Raw genomic sequence first — 21,679 nt, 5'->3', positions numbered from 1 at the left:
ACTGGAAAAACCATAGCCTTCACTAGACGGACCTTAGTCAGCAAAGTAATGTCTCTGATTTTGAATATGCCATCTAGGTTGGTCATAACTTTTCTTCCAAGGAGTAAGCGTCTTTTAATTTCATGGCTGCAGTCACCATCAGCAGTGATTTTGGAGCCCAAAAATACAAAGTCTGACACTGTTTCCACTGTTTCCCCATCTATTTCCCATGAAGTGATGGGACTGGATGCCATGATCTTCGTTTTCTGAGTGTTGAGCTTTAAGCCAACGTTTTCACTCTCCTCTTTCACTTTCATCAAGAGGCTTTTTGAATCCTCTTCACTTTCTGCCATAAGGGTGGTGTCATCTGCATATCTGAGGTTATTGATATTTCTCCTGGCAATCTTGATTCCAGCTTGTGTTTCTTCCAGCCCAGCGTTTCTCATGATGTCCTCTGCATATAAGTTGAATAAGCAGGGTGACAATATATAGCCTTGATGTACTCCTTTTCCTATTTGAAACCAGTCTGTTGTTCCATGTCCAGTTCTAACTGTTGCTTCCTGACCTGCATACAGATTTCTCAAGAGGCAGGTCAGGTGGTCTGGTATTCCCATCTCTTTCAGAATTTTCCACAGTTTATTGTGATCCACACAGTCAAAGGCTTTGGCATAGTCAATAAAGCAGAAATAGATGTTTTTCTGGAACTCTCTTGCTTTGTCCATGATCCAGCGGATGTTGGCAATTTGATCTCTGGTTCCTCTGCCTTTTCTAAACCAGCTTGAACATCTGGAAGTTCACAGTTCACGTATTGCTGAAGCCTGGCTTGGAGAATTTTGAGCATTACTTTACTAGGATGTGAGATGAGCGCAATTGTGTGGTAGTTTGACCATTCTTTGCCATTGCCTTTCTTTGGGATTGGAATGAAAACTGACCTTTTCCAGTCCTGTGGCCACTGCTGAGTTTTCCCAATTTGCTGGCATATTGAGTGCAGCACTTTCACAGCATCATCTTTCACGATTTGAAACAGCTCAACTGGAATTCCATCACCTCCACTAGCTTTGTTCATAGTGATGCTTTCTAAGGCCCCCTTGACTTCACATTCCAGGATGTGGAATGTCACATTCTGGCTCTAGAGGTGACCAAATTATTGTCATTTATTGACCAATTATCATCATCATCAGTCCTTCCAATAAATATTCAGGATTGATTTCCTTTACCTTTGTAGTACTTTGAAATCAGGAAATATAAGTCTTTCAACTTTGTTTTTCTTTCCAAGATTATTTTGGCTCTTCAGGGTCTCTTGAGATACTGTGCAAATTTTAGAATGAATTTCTCAATTTCTGCAAGGAAAAATGTTGTTAGGATTTTGCTAGTGACTGCATTGAGTCTGTACATTGCTTTGGGCAATACTGACATCTTACTGATAAAACTTCCAATCCATGAACATCAGTGTCTTTCCATTTATTTATGTATTATTTTCTTACATCAATGTTTTATAGGTTTTAGTGTACAAGTTTTTCACCTCTTTGATTAATGTGTAAGTATTTTATTCTTTTTCACATTTTTGCAAGTGGAATTGTTTTCTTAATTTTTCAGATTGTTCAGTTTTGGGTACAAAAATATCACTGTTTTGTGTGTATTGGTTTTGCATCCTGCTAATTTACTGGATTATTTTATTAGTGCTAATTTTTGTGCCTTCAGCAGTTCAGTCGCTCAGTCATGACCAACTCTTTGCGACCCCATGAATCACAGCACGTCAGGCTTCCCTGTCCATCACCAACTCCCAGAGTTCACTCAAACTCACATCTGTCGAGTCGGTGATGCCATCCAGCCATCTCATCCTCTGTCATCCCCTTCTCCTCCTGCCCCCAATCCCTCCCAGCATCAGAGTCTTTTCTAATGAGTCAGCTCTTCACATGAGGTGGCCAAAGTACTGGAGTTGAGTACTTCATGATTTTCTATAGGGCTCACGCTATCTGTAAACAGATAATTTTACTCCTTCCTTTCCTAATTGGATCCCTCTTATTTCTTTTACTTGATTAGCTGCTCTGGCTATGACTTCCAGTGTTACATAGGACAGAAGTAGTGAAAGAAATCATCCTCGCCTTGTTCTTCATCTTAGAGGAAAAGCTTTCAATCTATCACCCTTGAGTATGACATTCAGTAAGGGTTTTTCATATATGGCTTTTATGATGTTGAGGTACTGTCCTTTTATTCCTATTCGCTGAATTTTATCACGAGAAACAGGTGAATTTTAGCAAATAGTTGTTTTTTCCATCAACTGAGATGATTATTTTTTCCTTCCTTCTATTAATGTGGTATATTACGTTGCTCAATTTTGTATGCTGAACCATCCTTGAATTCCAGAAATAAATCCCACTTTGTCATGGTGCATGATATGATTTTGGTTTGCTAGTATCTTATTGAGAATGTTTGCAATAATATTCAAAAGGGAAATGTTTTCCTTAGTCATAAGTATTCATATAGTACTCTTAGAGTGTCTTTATCTGGTTTTCATTAAAGGGCAATGTTATCTTCATAGAAAAGAGAAAGCATTTTCACCTTTTCAGTTTATTAGAAGAGTTTGAGGAGGATTAATTAATTAGTTCTCCTTTAAATGTATGGTATAATTTACCAGTTAAGCTGTCAGGTTCATGGCTTTCCTTTGTCAGGAGATTATGGATTACTGATTTGATCTCCTTTTTAGTTACAGGTCAACTCAGATTTTCTATGTCTTTGTGATTAAGTCTTGGTGAGCTTTGTGTTTCTAGGTATTTGCCTAGTTCATCTAGGTTTAGCTAATTAGATAGTGTACATTGGCTCACTGTATTCTCTTATAACTCATTTTGTTTCTACAGAATTGACAGTCATGTCCCTGTGTTCATTTCTGATTTTAGTAATTCAAGATTTTTTACTAATCAGTTTGCTGTTGTTGAGTCGTTAAGCCACATCCAACTTTTTGTGACCCCATGGACTGAAGCAGACCAGGCTCCTCTGTCCTTCACTATCTTGTGGAGTTTGCTCAAATTCATTTCCATTGAGTCAGTGATGCTATATAACCATCTCATTCCCAGCATCAGGGTCTTTTTGAATGAGTTGGTTCTTTGCATAAGGTGGCCAAAATATTGGAATTTCAGCTTCAGCATGAAGCTTCAGTCCTCCTAGTGAATACTGATTGATTTCCTTTAGGTTTGATCTCCTTGCAGTCCAAGGGACTTTCAAAAGTCTTCTCCAGCACCACAGTTCAAAAGCATCAACTCTTTGGCACTCAGACTTCTTTATGGTCCAGCTCTCATATCTCTATATGACTACTGGAAAAACCATAGTTTTGACTGTGCAGACCTTTGTCTGCTTTGACTACAGTGAAGAACAGGGAAGCCTAGGGTGCTGCTGTCCATGGGGCTGGCAAAGAGCTGGACACAATTTGATGACTGAACAACAACAATCTTTGTTGGCAAAGTGAAGTCTCTGCTTTTTAATATGCTGCCTAGGTTGGTCATCACTTTCCTCCCAAGGAGCACGCATCTTTTGATTTCATGGCTGTAGTCACCATCTGCAGTGATTTTGGAGCCCAGGAAAATAAAATCTGTTACTGCTTCCACTTCCCCCCTTCTATTTGCCATGAAGTGATGGGACCAGGTGCCATGATCATAGTTACTGAATTCACTTTTTCACTCTCCTATTTCACCCTCATCAAGAGGCTCTTGAGTTCCTCTTCATTTTCTGTCATTAGAGGGGTATCATCTGCATATCTGAGGTTGTTGATATTTCTCTTGGCAATCTTGATTCCAGCTTGTGATTCATCCAGCCCTGCATTTTGCATTATGTACTCTGCATAGAAGTTAAATAAACAGTATGTTAATGTACAGTCTTGCCATACTCCTTTACCAGTTTAGAACCAGTCAGTTGTTCTATGTCTGGTTCTAACTGTTACTTCTTGACTTGAATAGAGGTTTCTCAGGAGACAAGTAAGATGGTCTGGTATTCCCATCTCTTTAAGCATTTTCCACAGTTTGTTGTGATCCACATAGTCAAAGGCTTTAGTGTAGTCAATGAAGCAAAAGTAGATGTTTTTCTGGAATTACCTTGCTTTTTCTGTGATTGAATGAATGTTGGCAATTGGTTTCCGGTTCCTCTGACTCTTTTAAATGCAGCTTCTACAGCTGGAAGTTCCCAACTGATGTATTACTGAAGCCTAGCTCTAAGGATTTTGTGTATAACCTTGCTAGTGTGTGAAATGAGTGCAGCTGTACAATAGTCTGAACATTCTTTGGGACTGGCATGAAAACTGACCTTTTCCAGTCCTGTGGCCACTGCTGAGTTTTCCAAATTTGCTGACATACTGAGTACAAAGCACCAACTCTTTGGCACTCAGACTTCTTAGTGTTGAGTGCAACACTTTAACAACATTCTCTTTTAGGATTTTAAATCCTAAGGTGCTGAGTGTAGCACTTTAACAGCATATTCTTTCAGGATTTTAAATAACTCAGCTGGAATACCATCACCTCCACTAGCTTTGTTCATAGTAAAGCTTCCTAAGGGAAGCTTTTTTTTTTTTTGTATCACTTGACTTCACACTCTAGGATGTCTGGCTCTAGGGGAGTAACCACACCATTGTGGTTATCCAGTTCATTAAGACCTCTTTTGTAAAGTTCTTCTGTGTATTCTTGCCATCTCTCCTCAAACTCTTCTGATTCTGTTAGGTCCTTACTGTTTCTGTCCTTTATTCATGCCCATCCTTGTATGAAATGTTCCCTTGATATTTCCAATTTTCTTGAAGAGATATCTAGTCTTTCCCACTCTGTTTTTTCCCTTTATTTCCTTGCATTTCTCATTTAAGAAGGCCTTCTTATCTCTACTTGCTGTTCTCTGGAACTCTGCTAAAGATTTAATCAATCTAGCTAAAGTTTTATCAATTTTGTCAGTTTTTCTGAAGAATCAGTTCTTGGTTTTACTGATTTTATCTACTGTTTTTCTATTATTTACTTATTTCTGCTCTAATCTTCCCTTCCTTTTGCTAGACTTGAGTTTAGTTTGCTCTTCTAGCTCTCTTAAGGTGTAAAGTTAGGTTATTAATTTGAGATCCTTTTAAAAAAAAAAGTAAGCATTTTACACCTATACCTTTCCTTCTGAGTACTGCTTCCACTGTTTCCCATAAGTTTTAGTATGTTTCATTTTCATTTTAACTCAGCCTCATGTATTTTCTCATTTCCCCTGTGATTCTCCCTTGACCCACTGGTTGTACAAGAGTGTGTTAATTTCCACATATTTGTGAATTCTCCAATTTTCCTTCTGTTACTGATTTCTACCTTAATCCCATTGTGACTAGAGAAGATACTTTGTGTGATCATTTTAAATCTGTGGAGACTATCTGTGAGTATATACAGCATATCCTGGAGCACGTCCCATGTGCATTTGAACAAAAGGACTATCCTGCTATTGTTGGGTAGTGTTCTGTATATCTTATTAGATCTAGTTGCCGTACTGTGTTGTTCAAGTTCTCTATTTCCTCACTTATCTTCTGTCTAGTTTTCCCATTCTTTACTAATAGTGTGTGTGTGTGTGTGTGTGTGTGTGTGTGTGTGTGTGTGTGTGTGTGTGTGTGTGGAAGGGGGGAGCTGAAGTACCTATTACTACAGAAAACTGCAGACTTTTCACTACAATTCTACAAAGTTTTTGTTACATATATTATAATGATCTGTTATTAGGTGCATAAAAACTTATAACTGTTCCATTTTCTTGCTATATTGAATCTTTTACTATATACAAGATATTTTTGTCTCCTGTAACTTTTTCTGACTAAAGTCTATTTTGTATCATATTAGTATAACCACTCCTGATCTCTACAGTTACTATCTGCATGGACTATCTTTTTAATTCTTTTGCTTTTGATTTATTTGTGTCTTAATGTAAAGTCAGCCTCTTATACACATTGGAGCATTTCTTAGATCCATTCTACTAATCTGTCTTAAAAACAAACAAACAATGTTTTTATTTTGTACTGGAGTATAGCTGATTAACAAGCAACGCTGCAATAGTTTTAGGTGAATAGGAAGGGACTCAGCCATACATACACATGTATCCATTCTTCCCCAAACTCAATCTGTCTTTTGACTGGAGAGTTTAACCTATAATTTAAGATAATTACTGACAAGGAGGGACTTACTTCTGCATTTTGCTATTTGTTTTCTATGTGTTTTATAGCTTTGGGGGGCCCTCATTTCCTGCATTAGTGATTTTTTTGCATGTTTCATTTTTTATGGTGAAAATTTTAAATTCCCTTCTCATTTCCTCTTGGGTATATTTTATAGCTATTTTCTTTGTGATTACTACCAGCATTATATTTAACATCCTAAAGTCATAGCATTCTGATTTTATACCAGCCTGAATTCAATAGTACATAGAAACTCTGCAGCAAGATGGTTTTTAAAAAACAAACAAAAAAAAAAATTATAAATCAAGACAAGAACCACCAAGGAAAAAGCAGACTGCTATGATAAAGAAAACAGGTGGCCTTTTCAGAGGAGTCAGCAAGGAGGGCCTCTCTAAGGGGACATTTACACGGAGACATAGAAGACAGAGGCGCCAGCTCTTTATGAAGTGGGGCAAAGACCGTTCCTGACAAAGAGATGCTACAAGTCAGACAGGAGCCCACTGGGGCCCCTGAGAAACGGTGGCACACATGGTAGGAGTGGATAAGGGAGTGAAGCCCGGGAGAAGCAGGTGGGCCCCGGCCACTCAGCCTGGGAGGGCGGCAGGCGGTGGGGAAGATTTCCACATCCGCCACGAGGGAAGCCACAGAGCGCCTCAGAGCTCCTAGCAACAACATCCTAATTCAAGACCATTCTGGCCGTTCTGTAGCAAGGATCCAAGAGGGAAGACAATGGAAGTGGAGGAGCCCAGGAAGATACTCCTGCAGTTGTCAAGATAAAAACCAACGGCGGTCAGTCCCGAGTAGGAATGGAAAGAAAGAGCAGATCTGAGATATGCAGTCTCCCTTATGACCAGTGGTACAGGGAACCCTCAGCCCAGGTTTGAGACCTAACCCTGCGAGGCACTCACTGGCTCTGCACCCCGAACTCCCCACAAGCCTCTATTTTCGTCTCATAAAATGAGAATGAGGAAATCCACCAAGGATCAGGAGGAAGTGACGTGAAATCATGAAGCATCCATCTGGACTAGTCAAGGCACCACAAACACCCTTCCTTCCTCTGAAATATGGGCCATCAGGCTACTGATTGACATGGACCTAATTCACTACAACTCTGCGATGTTATGAAAACTGTGAGCGCTTGACACCAAACCCCCACACTCTGCCAACTGTGGGTGGGCAACCACACACCCGGGCCCCACAAGCCCCCTGGCCTGACTTGGGGACAGGGACTTGTCTGGGTTTAGCCCCTGCGGCCAGAGTGGCATGTAGGAGTTGGGTCAGTCCCCTGCCCACAGAGACCCAAGTGGGAGGGCGGGGAGGTTCGGTGGGCACTTGGACATCAGCACCAGGTGGTGCTGGAGAGAAACCGATGGAACAAAGGCGGCAACCTCTCTGGCAGATTTCCTTCCAAATCCAGAGGAGCAAAGGAGACAGAGCTGTTTCAACCCTACACCCTCACAGAAAACACGGTTCACCAGGAGAGAGAGGGCGGCTGGCCCCCCCTTCCTGCTGGCTGCACCCGGGGGCCTTGTCTAATGACAGGGCTCCTCAGTCCAGCCACCACCCTTCCCTGGCATCCCGGCTTAGAGAAGATCTTACTGACTAACAGAGATCCCTTTTCTGAAACAGCTATGGGCAGGACAGACAGAATTCTTTGTATTGTTAACACTAGAGTTTGAGAAATTGAAGGATGCTGGAGGTGGTGGAGGGTGGCCTTGTTTAAAGTAAGGTACATTGTCTGAATGCAACTGGTTCTTAAATATTCTGAACAGCAACTCACAGAGCAACAGAAAGAGGTTGCCAGTGGGGAGAGTCGGTGTGAGCAGGTTGGACGCTCTGCTTCCATTTGTCTTCTGGCCTCGTCAGACCAGCCAAGAAACTCCAAGGAGCAGACGACCGAAGGGCTAAGTGTCAGCGTACAAATGTCACATGCCCTTTACCAAAGCGGCACTGCCCTTATTAGGTAGCCCTCATTAAGAAACATCTAAATCCCAAATGAATGTAGTTGGCCCAGATGTGCCCTCAGGCAGCTGGATCTGGAGCCACCAACATCTTAGTATCAGCGGCTGAAGAGGCGTGAAGAGTGTCAAGTTGAAGGCCAGCATCGCCACCACTCAGCCCCTGTCGTTCAGTCCTTACAGCTCGTGGGGAGACCAACGCTCCCACATACAACCCCTCTCCGACCTGTGATAAGTAAAACAGCGGCTCCTGTCCACACGATAAAACGATGAAAGCAAATATCAAACTAGGAGCTTTGCCTTATTACTGCTTTAGCTGTTGTAATGAATGTTTATTCCCTGGACTTGTGCCCTGGACAAAAAAATGAATAAATGAGATGAAATTACCTACAGGTGAGAGAGCCTGGTGCTGAGCCAGCCCCTGCAGGCCTCCTCTGGGCTCTGCTCCGGGCGACTGTGGCACTGTAGCCCGTCATTAACCAGCCACCAGGGAGGCCAGAGCTTGTGCAAATGCAGAGCTCAGGGAAATTTCTCAGAAATCAGGGCCAAACACCATTAAAAGCTGAAACAGGAGCAAGTCCACTTCTGGGTACATACCCAAAAGAAGTGAAAGCAGGGACTCAGACTATACACCTACGTTCACAGCAGCATTATTCAAAAGAGCCTAGAGGAGGAAGCAACCGAACATTTCTCAGTGGATAAACAGACAAAATGCAGTCTATCCATACGATGGGATGTTATGCAGACAAACAGGAAGGAGATTCTGACACCTCCAAGAACATGGACCAACCTGGAGGACATCGTGCTGCTGCTGCTACTGCTGCTAAGTCGCTTCAGTCGTGTCCGACTCTGTGCGACCCCGTGGACGGCAGCTCACCAGGCTCCGCCGCCCCTGGGATTCTCCAGGCAAGAACACTGGAGTGGGTTGCCATTTCCTTCTCCAATTCTTATGTTTAGTGTTACCTGAATCTACATCTTAAAATTCTTCATAATTTAAATTTATGTTTAATTTTACGTGGCACATTCTTTCCATCTTGATAGTGACAAATTCTTGAGGTCTTATGATACCTTTATTCTTTAATTATAGTGAATAAGTTCAAAACATTTCAATGTTAATAAAAATACTGTCAATATGAGATCTAGCTTTTAAATAAAACTCAAGGGGCTGGACTGAAGGTGGCTCTGGTAGAGTCCACCACCGTGTTTCAAACTGCTTAGATCCCAGACCTATGCAGCTGGATTGTGTGGGTGTCATTTCAAAAACCCTCATGTCTTGGCCATGGGTTAGCCCTCTGTGAATAAGATTTTTAATCACCAACTGGAAACAATTCTATATTTAACAGGTTAATATTAAGCAATCCGAATTTACTGTTATTTCCCAGAATCTGATCTAGTCCTAAGAGATACCCATACGAGATTTACAGAGTGCTTTTTTACTTCAATGTTAACACAATTATCAATTAGTTCTCTCGGCTGAAAGATTAAGGCTTGTGTCAACAGGCAGTATTTCTGCTGGACCTTAAAGTCTCCTATTACTAGTTTCACTGGGATAGATCTATCCCAGTGATAGATAAGGTCCCAAGAAGGGAATTACATTTCCCTCAATAACATACTACATTCTCAAGACTGACTCTAGAACAACTGGCTTCATGAGACAGAGGTTACAAATACAGTTAACAACAACAAGAAAATTAAGTGATTTGTTTTACATTGATTTGAAGAAAAAATTCATCATGAGATATGTGTTTAGCTTTTAAATATAGAATGATTGTATAAATTCGACTTTAGCTGAAAGGACAATTTAGCAAGTCAGATAAAGCTCCTAGAAACATACTGAAAATAAAACCAGATATACCATAAGAAACATTCTATGGAGCTTCCATTTATCCTTTAGTCACTGTTTCAATGATTATATTTTCTGATTAAAAAATCAGAACACATGGTTTGTCAAAGGACTTTCCTCAGTATGAGAGGCAATGAGTGACATCATGCTGAGTGAAAAATCAACCAGTCACAAAAGAACAAATACTGTCTGACTCCACTTAGATATGAGGTCCTTAGGGGTGTCAAATTCAAAATGGAAGGGTGCTGTTGTGGCTGGGGGAGGGGAGCATGGGGTGCCAGTGTCGAATGAGGACATTTTCAGTTCTGCAGGACGAAAGGAATTCTGGGGATGGATGGTGACAATGGCGGTACAGCAAGGTGAGCGTTCCTAATGTGACGGAACTGCAGGCTTAAAGGGTGAGACAGAAACTTGTCTGGTATGTATTTATTACCATAAGTTTTAAAAATCTGGAGAAGGAAAGGAAGGAAGTAAAAAAGGGAGAGGAAGGAAAGGGTGGGGGGAGAAAGGAAAGAAATGAAGTTAATGGAATTCTTAGAGCTGATGGCTTTAAAAGGGAGGGTGACCTGGAACCTCATGGTGTGTCCACAGATCAGCCCTGGATTGGTCCCCCAGCGGGTCCACATCGCTGGGCTTTGCAGATGAGCCCATCCTACGGGGAGGTCTGTGGGTCCAGAGGGTAACTCACCTTCAAGACTCCATGCACCACCAAAGCAGCCTCAGCCTTAGGGCATGGCCTGTCTGGGGTTGGGGCGGGGGCCAGACAGATGGAGTTTCCTGCAAACTGATACGAGTCCCCAAAGCAAGCCCTGGCAAGTCAGCCTGACAGAGGTCGAGGTACTGGAGTCTTGACTTCACAGTGGGCAGGAACGCCGTGGGGCTCGCCATCCCCATCAGCCCAAGGTGAGGCTTATGACCAGCTGTTTCCCCGTGGCTAGTTACAGACAGGCCTGGCCTGACGGCCACGGCTCTGCCAGGGACTCCCTGTGTGACCCGGGCTACCATGGGGCTCACCATCCCCGTCAGCCCAGGGTGAGGCTTATGATCAGCTGTTTCCCTGTGGCTAGTTACAGACAGGCCTGGCCTGACGGCCACAGCCCTGCCAGGGACTGCCTGTGTGACCCGGGCCACGACTCTAGCCTCTCTGTTCCCAGGCCGCCTCCAGCATCTCTCAGTCACTGTGGCACAGCCAGGGCCTGGCCCTTTCCACTTTCCATGAGCTGTATGTGCTTTGGTCACCAGGCACAAGGCCCCTGGGGCAGCTAAAGTCCCGGGGGTGGTTAAGCCCCCGCCTCGCAGCTGCTCACGCAGGGGAGCCAGCTCAAAGTGGTTCTGACGCTGCCAGCTCTGAGCTCAGAGCAGGGCTCCTGCGGCAGGCGTGTCTGGGCCTGAACCCCACACTGGTACCCCGTCACCCACTTCCCTCTCCAAAGTCCTCCTTGACCTCAGTTCCACCCAGTGAGGCTCTTTCCTCTTCTCTCCCTCAGCCAAGACTTTCTGCAATGCTGTTTCCACTTCTTCACTTCCTGATCTCATCCCAGTTTGCCCCTACCCAACTTCCACCCCCAGCAATGCCTGAAGTGAAAGTGAAAGTGAAGTCATTCCGTCCTGTCTGACTCTCTGCAACCCCCATGGACTGTAGCCTACTAGGCTTCTCTGTCCATGGGTTTTTCCAGGCCAGAGTACTGGAGTGGGTTGCCATTGTCTTTTCCAGGGGATCTTCCCCACCCAGGGATGGAACCCGGGTCTCCCGCATTGCAAGCAGATGCTTTTACCGTCTGAGCCACCAGGGAACCAATCCCTACAGCTACTCCTTTGCAGCCGGCAGCAGCATCAGGCATTGTTAACTACTCCCTTCCCACACCTCTCACCCCGCTCCTTAAGGACAACCCACACCCGGTCTGTCTGCCTTCCTGCCCGGCCCTGACCCCGGCACTCCACTGTGTCTCTGTGGGCAGCTTCTCTCTCCCCGCTGTGCTCTGCTCAGCCCAGCCAAGGCCAGCCGCACCAACAGCTGCAGACACACCAGTCCACCTGTCCTCCCCAAGATGTAGCTCCTGCGGCACCCCCTATGTGACCTGCCACTGCTCCCCTAATCGGGCAAGCACCCTCGCTTGACTGAAGGGTCAGCTCTTTCATGATGCCCCCCACTTCGGGGTGATCACTTCCCAGCCCTCCACCTGGCCCCCAGTGCTCCCTGAAGAAATGCCTACTCAAGCACAGATGCTTCGCCCATCTGTGACACCACTGCCTTCTGCAGAAAGGTCCGGGTCTTTTAGGATTTGTAACTGGCACCTACCACTATGCCAGGAGACATTCAAAACTGCTTGTTAGGAGAGTGGATGGATGGTGGAGTGGGGATACACACAAACATTCTTCCATGTCTGAAGTTTGAGGCGGGCGGCCCCTCCCCACCTACCCACCATGTGAAGGTTTCCCTCCTCCGCCCACTCATCAAACCAGAGAAGACCCAGGTTCTTTCCTTGCTTCCCTCAACTAGACAAACTCTCTTCCTTGCACATGACCAGCTCTGTTTTACACTAAAGTTGGATATTGATTCTTTGTACTAGACAGTTGGCTCCTTAGAGCAGGACTGACTTACTCAGCATTACTCCTCTGAGAGGGGCCTTTGCCCACAGAAAGGGTCTTGGGAGGCATCTAGTGGGGAGCACGGGTGGACTCCCACTACCAGAGGACTCCCATCACCCGGCAGACTCTCATCACTGGGCAGACTCCCATCACCAGGCGGACTCCCATCACTGGGCGGACTCTGGTTACCGGGCGGACTCCAGTTACCAGCTGGACTCCCGTCCCCGGGTGGACTCCGGTTACCGACTGGACTCCCGTCCCTGGGCGGACTCTGGCACTGACCCTGCACCAGCCCCGCTCAGCACTCAGGCCTCTGCCTAGGGTGCTCCCCCGCCCCTTGTGCACCCCCCCCCCCCCCGCCCAGGGGTGGCGAGTCTGTGTGTGAGCCCACTCCCGACCCTGGAGCAGACACCAGCGCCACGCGCAGGGCCCTATCCGGGAGGAAGCAGGCTCACCATGTTCATGACGGTGAGGATGAACCTCTGGGCTGCTTCAGCCCCGTGGTACTGCACCATGTCGGCGTCGGCCACCACCAGGGTCTCCACCGTGTGCTCACTGGTCAGCCGGATGGCGTTTCTCCGCTGCCGCCCGTCCCACGATGGCCGGCCCCTCCTCGGCTTCTTCTTTTCTAGAAAACAACGGAGACATTCGTGCAGCACTTTGCTGTTTCCTCACCACAGGGAAGGGATATTAGTAAACAGTGAGTAACCCTCTGCTGACTCTTCAGATCAGTTGATTTCCGAGAAGACCTTACTTTGCTAAACAGCTAGGGTTATTACTGGGTCCCACGTCAGAACATCTGGACGCTCAAAGCTGCCATGTGAGGACTGACATACAGATTTGTGGGTGCAAACACCTCTGACCAACATCAACGGTTGATGTCAATAATATGCACTTTCAGAATCCGAATGTGAACAGAAAGGCAGTTCCTTAATTTGACAGCTATTATCCCATGGATGGAGGAGCCTTGTAGGCTACAGTCCATGGGGTCGCTAAGAGTCAGACACAACTGAGCGACTTCACTTTCACTTTTCACTTTCATGTATTGGAGAAAATGGCAACCCAATCCAGTGTTCTTGCCTGGAGAATCCTAGAGACAGAGGAGCCTGGTGGGCTTCCGTCTATGGGGTCGCACAGAGTTGGACACGACTGACGTGACTTAGCAGCAGCAGCAGCATTCCCATTTTTACATCAGCCCACACGGAAGCCTTTCTTTGGGACTGGAATGAAAATCTTCTGTGTGGGCTGATATAAAAATGAAAATAATAGCTATCAAATTAAGGAACTGCCTTTCTCTCTCTCCTTGGAAGAAAAGTTATGACCAACCTAGACAGCTTATTAAAAAACAGAGACATTATTTTGCCAACAAAGGTCTGTCTAGTCAAAACTATGGTTTTTCCAGTAGTCATATATGGATGTGAGAGTTGGACTATAAAGAAAGCTGAGCACTGAAGATTGATGCTTTAGAACCGTGGTGTTGGAGAAGACTCTTGAGAGTCCCTTGGACTGCAAGGAGATCCAACCAGTCAATCCTAAAGGAAATCAGTCCTGAGTATTCATTGGAAGGACTGATGTTGAAGCTGAAACTCCAATACTTTGGTCACCTGATGAGAAGAACTGACTCATTGGAAAAGCCCCTGATGCTGAGAAAGATCGAAGGCAGGAGGAGAAGGGGACGACAGAGGATGAGATGGTTGGATGGCATCACTGACTCAATGGACATGAGTTTGAGTGAACTCCGGGAGGCCTAGCGTGCTGCAGTCCATGGAGTCACAAACAGTCGGACACAACTGAGCAACTGAACTGAACACAGAAACCAGCTCTGCTACAACCTCTTTGCAATAAACTCAGCCCATAGATGTACAAACTGGTTTCATACAGTGACTCAATCATTCTAGAACCAAAGATGCACACACAAAAACCAGAAATACGGTTCATAGTGTATAAACAAAAATAGCCTGTGCAGTGAGACAAACTGGAAAACAATCTACAACCACAGAGAAAGCCAACGATGGTAAAACAGGGGGCAGTCATGTAAAGCACAGTTGTGAAGGTTATTTAGTGACATAGAGAGAAGCACATATAAGTCTACATATAGTTAAATCTCAAGTTGGCAAAGATTTAACACACAAGCATCTTCTGGCCCAGTGATAATAACCTTCTTCAGGAAGAACTTAACTAAAATATGAATCATGGGTGATGTCTGATCTTCATTTTCCTTTTTTCCTCTGTATTTTCCAAATTTATACAATGGTACAATGGAACAAGTACTTATTTATTTAAAGTATTATCCCTGAGTCTGAGAAAACCCCAGAAGTCACTTTTAAACTATAAGTAATAAAACAGAGGGCCTGGGGAGCAAAATATGTCATCTGACTTATCCCAGAAATGCAAGACAAAATGTATAACTGTCTTGTCAACCTGCAGGATAGTTCCCTCCTCCCCAAAGCCAGGCTCACCTTCCCTGGAGACTTCCAGGCCTTAGGAGTGGAATTTGGGAAGGCAGGGTCTATTCTAAGAGAAAAGATATGGTCTCAGATGGTACTGCCTTTGCACATGGCCAGAATGAAAGAGGCCCCTGGTTGGCAATCTCTCTCTGGACCTACACTCACATTCACAGAGCCCCTCTGAATACGAGGAAGGCAGACCATGGGCAAGTTCTAAATCCTGAGCTCAGCATGCTTGCCGGGCGCTCACTGCCTGGATCAGGCCAACCTATCAATCTTGGAATATGCGATAAGCCACGTCACCTCAGCAGAAGTGAAGGGCCGCCCAAATAAGAGCTTTGCTGTAACCAGCACACCCACATTTTCCAAGATGATGAAAACAAACTCTGCCACAGCTCCTCCCTAAGCTGGGAGTTATTACCCATCTTTCCGCATCCCCAACTCATGGATTCCTCTGCAGCTACTCCCCACACTGGCTGCTTATTTTCACCATGTCTGTGTTTTCTGGTTCCCGCATGAATACAACTACCTTTTTAGCAGTGTCTAAAGGTAGCTCTATCTAAATTCAAATTCACGTGAACTGAAAAATATTTAATATTATATCTTCCCTGGTGGCTCAGAGGTTTAAGTGTCTGTCTCCAATGCGGGAGACCCGGGTTTGATCCCTGGGTCAGGAATATCCCCTGGAGAAGGAAATGGTAACCCACTCCAGTATTCTTGCCTGGAGAATCCCATGGACAGAGAAGCCTGGTAGGCTACAGTCCACGGGGTCGCAAAGAGTCGGACACAACTGAGCGACTTCACTTACTCACTCACTTAAAGGATGCATTAGTAATATTTCTCTGGAAGATGCTGGGCCGAAACAGGTTAAGTGGTGAGTGCTTTCCTAGAAAGGTAGCCTAGCACTTCCCACCAGAGGAGCAGGTGACCTCTGGACTTTTCACACAGCAAAACACTGCACTGGGCATCCATCTTTCAAGTAGGACCAACAAGAACTGCCTCTCCCTCCCTGATGGACCTGGGAGAGCTAACAAATGGTGCCACAAAAGGTGTAACGTTGCACGTTAACATCTGCCCAGAATACTCAGTCACAGGTAAAACACAACCGTCAGGGGCTCTGTGGTTGTTAAAGGGTTTGCAACTACAACGACTTCGTCCGCCCCTTTCGCCCCCAGCCCCAGGCCCCGTACATGTTGCGAAGTAAATACTCACTGAGTGAGCGCGTGCTTGAGTGGATGGATGGATGAGTGCATGGGTGAATGAGTGAGTGGAATCCCTATTTCCCACATAACAAAGCTGAAGTCAAGCACTGGGCAGAGGTGGATTTGGCCCTAGAACCCAGGCCTCACCCCACAGCTCTGACTCTCCTGCCTGCACTGCTTTGGGTGTGAAGAGGCTCCTCAGTGTCATCTGAACTTAAAACATGGGGACAGGAAAGGCCACGGGAAACTCAGCAGGAAAGGACTCTGCATGGCCTTGACTGCTGCAAGACCTGAGCGGGAGGAGCAGCCTTCTGCCTCCATGCGCACCAGACCCTCAAGTCAGAGCAGCAAGTACACAGCTGGCCCAGGGCACGCATGCTCCTGCTGTGTCTGTCCCCTCACCAACAACCACGGACTGGGGCTGTCACACGGCAACCACAATAGGTTGGCTGGTGATCCCTCCACATGTTCAAGGACATGAACTGGTGTTCACGGATGCCCTAGTGCTCCGTCCTTTCCCAAGCATGAGAAGAGGAGCCTCAAGACTCAAATCAGATCCCCACAGCCAGCTGGGTTTCAGGAAATCAGAACTTTTCAGATTTCCCGGGACAGTGTGGTGTCCAGGCCGCATACTGAACACCCCTTCCAGGGACGTCTAGGACAGCAAGCCCTCATCAAAGTCAATACTCTTTCTGCAGTGGAATGAGTACATAAAGACACTCAGCAGTCAACATCCAGAAGCCTGGATTGGGGAACAGCAGGTAAGACAGCCAGCGAGGACCTGTATTCCCTCTCCCTACACGTGGAAACAGGAGGAGTAGAAGGCAGCTCACCGCCCTTCTCAATCCCTGCTCCCAGCAACCCCTCCATCAGCAAAGCTCTACAGCCATCATGCCTGATGATTCTTCCTTTCCTACAGGGAGAACAGAACCATAATCTATTTTTACCTTTAATTCCATGAACTGCATCAATATTCCCTAATAAAGTCTCAGCAATACAAGTATTCACAGATGAGAAGCATATTGAAAAGCAAGAAGAAAAACATCAATTTCAGAATAACGTGGGTGCTGAATCTAGACCTCACAGGAGAGGTCAAAATTGCGGCCAAGCAGGCAGGCAGCCACCTGGGGGCCCTCCAGGCTCACTTGGTAATCAGCTGTCTCCCTCCACTGTGGGAACGGGGGAGGCGGCCCTCACCCCACCGATGAGGACAGACCGCAGCCTGTGAGGCCCCGGGTCTGTTGTCACAGACGCCGGGTTCACTCCCAAGTCCAGCCCAACAGTGTCTTTTGCCAGAACGTCGCTGGGGCTTGGTGCTGACTTGGTAGACTTTCAGTCTCAGGCTTCACATTATTTTTCTTACATTTATTTTCCCTTTGCCCCAATTATCCATTAAAGAAGAAAATTGTGTGTGTTTATGCAAGTTACCATGAACCTTGTTTGGGACAAGACGCAGGAGAGAAGAAAAGGAAGAAACCAAAGGCATTCTAAACACTGTACGTTTAGCATATTCAAACCATTCGAAGAGTTTGGGGAGTGTTCAAAACGCTGAGCGAGTATATAATTTACCGTAGTTATTAGTTTCGCTCTTGGTAAAGGAAAAAAATAAGCTCAGTTCTAAATCGTCAAGCTCTATGTAGAACAGATACTACTTTAGTTCAACAACAACAGAGTATTTAGGTATTCACCAGGGAAAACCAATGCATAAACTATAAAATACTTGGTGTAAGAATTCAAACAGTGGAAGTCAGCCCTGAAATTACTCTATGTCCTGCAAGGAGGATCCTTGCAGGTCTGATTCTATAACGTCATCTCCAAGGAAGACCTCAGGTTATTCCTCATGCCAAATGAGCCCTGCCAGCTGCAGAAGCAAATCAGAAGGAAAACAGACACTGCGGAAGAAATGGAGGCAGCTGCCCAAGGACACTGGGCTCTTCACATCGGGAAGACAAAGACGAGCCTCTCCCCTAGGAACTGGGTGGAAGGCATCCAACACACTCAGAGAGTCAACGAGAACATGCACACTCAACCTGAACTTGGCGTTCAAGCCGGAAACATAAACATTTCCCACACGCAGCACTCAAGGTCCAGATACAAGAACGTCCCCACCTGGGTACACTAGCACAGTGGACAACCAGAACCCTCAGCACCGAGGAAGAGGCCAGAGCCACGCGTTCTTTCAGCCACCCTGCCCATGGGTTTTCTCCAGCTCTCTCGTGGGCAGGACGAGAACAGTCCCATCGGAAGCCCTGGCACTGTGATGTGTTGCCCAGAATTCACCTGAGGCCAGAGGATGGCCACCTGTCCCTTGTTCTCATCTGGAGGCACGGCGCGGGGATCTGCACCCAAGCCCCTGAGATCTTCGTTAGCCCTGGGGAGAGGGGTCTCCTCTGGGGCTGGGAGAAGGGTCCGCACTGGCAGGACAGGCCCTGGTGCCCAGAGTGAGCACAGGGCGCCAGGAGCTCTTCACCCTGGGGGCCATGGAGGCCTGCAGATGAGTGGCAAGCAATGACAGGATTCAAAACAGGGATGCGGTTTGGGGCAGACCGGAGCATGTGCCAAGCTCAACCACAAGCTACTTGTGGGACACTGGGCAAGCCTCAGAACCTTGCCAAGTCTACGTGACTGTCTTCAAAATCGGAATGATCACCCCCACCACACAGGCTTGCACAGTGACTGAGACGCTTATGGAGCACTTAGTTCATTCTCCGGCCGGGATGCTGTGACTCTTTAATAAATGGCACCCTAATTGCAATGACAATTATGACTCTGGTGACAGCCAGGTCACCTAGTGGCCAAGGACAGAGTTTTAGAGACAGAATGCTTTGATTCAAATGAGGGTCCCCATTGTTTTGTCTGATCTGGGGTAAATCGTGTGCCCTCTGCTAGCCTCAGATAACTTATCTATGAGGCAGAGGGACAACAGCTCCTCTCTCAGCGGGCTGCGATCAGGCTTAAAGGAGATCCAGGTGTAATCCCTGAGCTGAGCGCCTGGCTCACAGTACGTGCTCAATAAAGCTTAGCTCTACTGATGACGGACCACTGCTGTTCTTCATAGAGACAAACGAGGAGGGTGGGCCTGGACGCTTCAGCCGGGGTGTCCCAGCTGGCCGTGTGACCCACACAACTCATCTAGTGCTTCCTCTGAACACTGCTGAGGAGGAAACGAGACAGCCCCAGGAAGCCCAAAAGAGCGTCTGGCAGGAGAGTGCACAGCGCCAAGACTATGGTCAGGAGGGGGCGACAGGACACAGACCCAGAGACACACCTGACCTGCAGAGAAACCTTCTGAAGTGCCGAAACTGTCCTCCCAACCCATAATTTGTGTATAGAGGGTTCTAGTTTCTAGACAAGGTTTCCCCCAGGGAACCACTTTGGTTAGAACCCTCATTTTCACACCTTATTCTTTTGGAAACAGTCCCTGGGCTGTCTGAGGATGCGCTCTGGAAAGTTGTTCCTAGGGAGCACTCATTGTTTCTGAAGGCTCTCTAGATGAAGTACATGGGCCCACGTGTGCACTGGGGTCAGGTGAAGTCACACCTGCGAAGCCAGTGCTCTGAGGACATGGCTCCTGAAGCTGCAGCCGAGGTCCCACCAGAGCGTCCAGGCTGAGCTCACTCCTCCCTGCAGACTGTTGTCAACCTCACCTCCAGACAAGACGAGCAAACGGGGACCCCCAGAAATGTGTCCAGCATCTTGCTCCTGGAGGCCACTAACCCCGCTGACTGGGAGTCCGGCCTCACAGAATAACCACTGTCCACTCTGCCCCTGGAATTGGGTTCTGAGTTTCCTGAAATCAGGAGAAAAATAAAAAGTTTAAGGTAAACATGCCAGATGATCAGTTTTACACAGTCCTCCAACTGGAGGAACACCATTCCTCAGGGAAAGACAGTATTTTCCTAACACCAACTTCTAAAATTAAAATAAGAAGTCAGACTTCATCCAGGGGCCACTGCACTAGCTAGTGTTTCCCACATTTTATGACAAGCATGATCATGAATTTAGTTTAGCTATATCTCTCAGGAACCTTCTATAAGAGAGGAGGACCAAAAACTACAGCACTCATCAGAGGGAATTCCAAAGAAATTCTCCTGAACTTTCCAAGTGGGCAGCCTCAGGGATCCCTCAGTCCCGGGGGCAGTGGGAGCGCCCAGAGGAGCCGCCATGGGCCCGCAGCCAACAAAGCACGCGGGCAAGAGCAGGCGGCAGAGCCGAGAAGGGGGATGACCGGCGGCGGGAGCAAGAAACAAGAGGGAGGGCACAGGCTTCCAGAGTCAGGGGTCAGCCCGGCAGACAGGGCCGCGGGCTCGCTCAGTGTCAGGCTCACCAAGGCGCCGCGCTAACCTCCCCACCAGGGCAGGCGGGGCTGCCATGCAGGACACGGGAAGGGAGCCTTCTTTTCTGTACCAGCCACATCAGAAACTAACTCAAAACTGGACAACAGAAGTAACCCTGAGAACAGTGTAACCTCTCAGACCAGGCTGAACAGGAGGCTGGAGCTCTGGGGTCTATCCCGCTTGCCAGGGAGACCCCCTATAGCCCACTGCAGGGGGAGGACCTGAGCAGACAACCCTGAGGCTTCTTGGAGTGCCCCCTCCTCCCTGAGCCCCCTGCTCCTCAGGAATCCTGAAAACTCCAAACTCCCATCCATGCTATAGTCTAACGTGGGTCTATACTTACCTTCTGGGCTAGACTGTGAGCTTAAGGACCCAAACATCACCCTCTGGACCTTCCAAATTGCCAAACACAGCCTAGTGCACAGCAGAAACATTTGAGCATTAGACTTGGTTGAGTGAATTAACTCTTTGAATTCCTAATTAATAACAAGATTTTCAACAAACTTAACCTAAATGTCCTGAAATTAAATTCACATACAGCACGACCATCACTTAAGGGGGCGGTTGTAGTTCAGTGGCTCAGTCGTGTCCGAATGTTTGTGACCCATGGACCGCAGCACACCAGGCTTCCCTATCCTTCACTTCTTCAAAGAAGGCAGGGCCAACGCTAACTGTGAGGAGTCCAGCTATGGCACCCTATGGAGCTGGGTAGAGTATGCCCACGTTGTGGGGCCGGGGGCAAGCTTCCTCATCTCTAACACTAGGGGATAATTACTCCACTCTCTTAGGATGGACGTGAGTCAGGTGTAACACAGGACCGGGTGTATAACTGTTGCTGTTGTTCAGCCACTAAGTCATGTCTGACTCTTTGTGACCTCATGGACTGCAGCAGGCCAGGCCTCCCTGTCTTTCACTATCTCCAGGAATTTGCCCAAGTTCATGTTCACTGAATCGTGATGCCATCCAACTATCTCATCCTCTGCCTCCCTCTTCTTTTGCCTTCAATCTTTCCCAGCATCAGGGTCTTTTCCAAAGAGTCAGCTCTTCTCATCAGGTGGCCAAAGTACCAGAGCTTCAGCATCAGTCCTTCCAATAAGTATTCAGGGTTGACTTTCTTTAGGATTGACTGGTTCAGGTATATAAGCGCACTCAAATATGCTGCTAGTTTTA

At 46.7% G+C, this 21,679-nt stretch overlaps 1 protein-coding gene across 2 annotated transcripts in view; it reads right to left on the bottom strand.

The window, feature by feature from the left end:
- Positions 1–21,679, bottom strand: part of ADAMTS17 (ADAM metallopeptidase with thrombospondin type 1 motif 17) — a 390,832-nt gene that overhangs the window by 307,609 nt on the left and 61,544 nt on the right. For both annotated transcript variants that reach the window (XM_018066305.1, XM_018066306.1), the window contains exon 4: positions 12,979–13,151. In XM_018066305.1, coding sequence (XP_017921794.1) covers positions 12,979–13,151 — 173 coding nt within the window. The remainder of the gene's footprint in view (positions 1–12,978; positions 13,152–21,679) is intronic.

Source organism: Capra hircus, chromosome 21 (assembly GCF_001704415.2).
Source record: "Capra hircus breed San Clemente chromosome 21, ASM170441v1, whole genome shotgun sequence".
Lineage (NCBI taxonomy): Eukaryota > Metazoa > Chordata > Mammalia > Artiodactyla > Bovidae > Capra > Capra hircus.
Note: the sequence above shows the minus strand (reverse complement) of the source record. Positions and strands in the feature narration are given on the sequence as shown.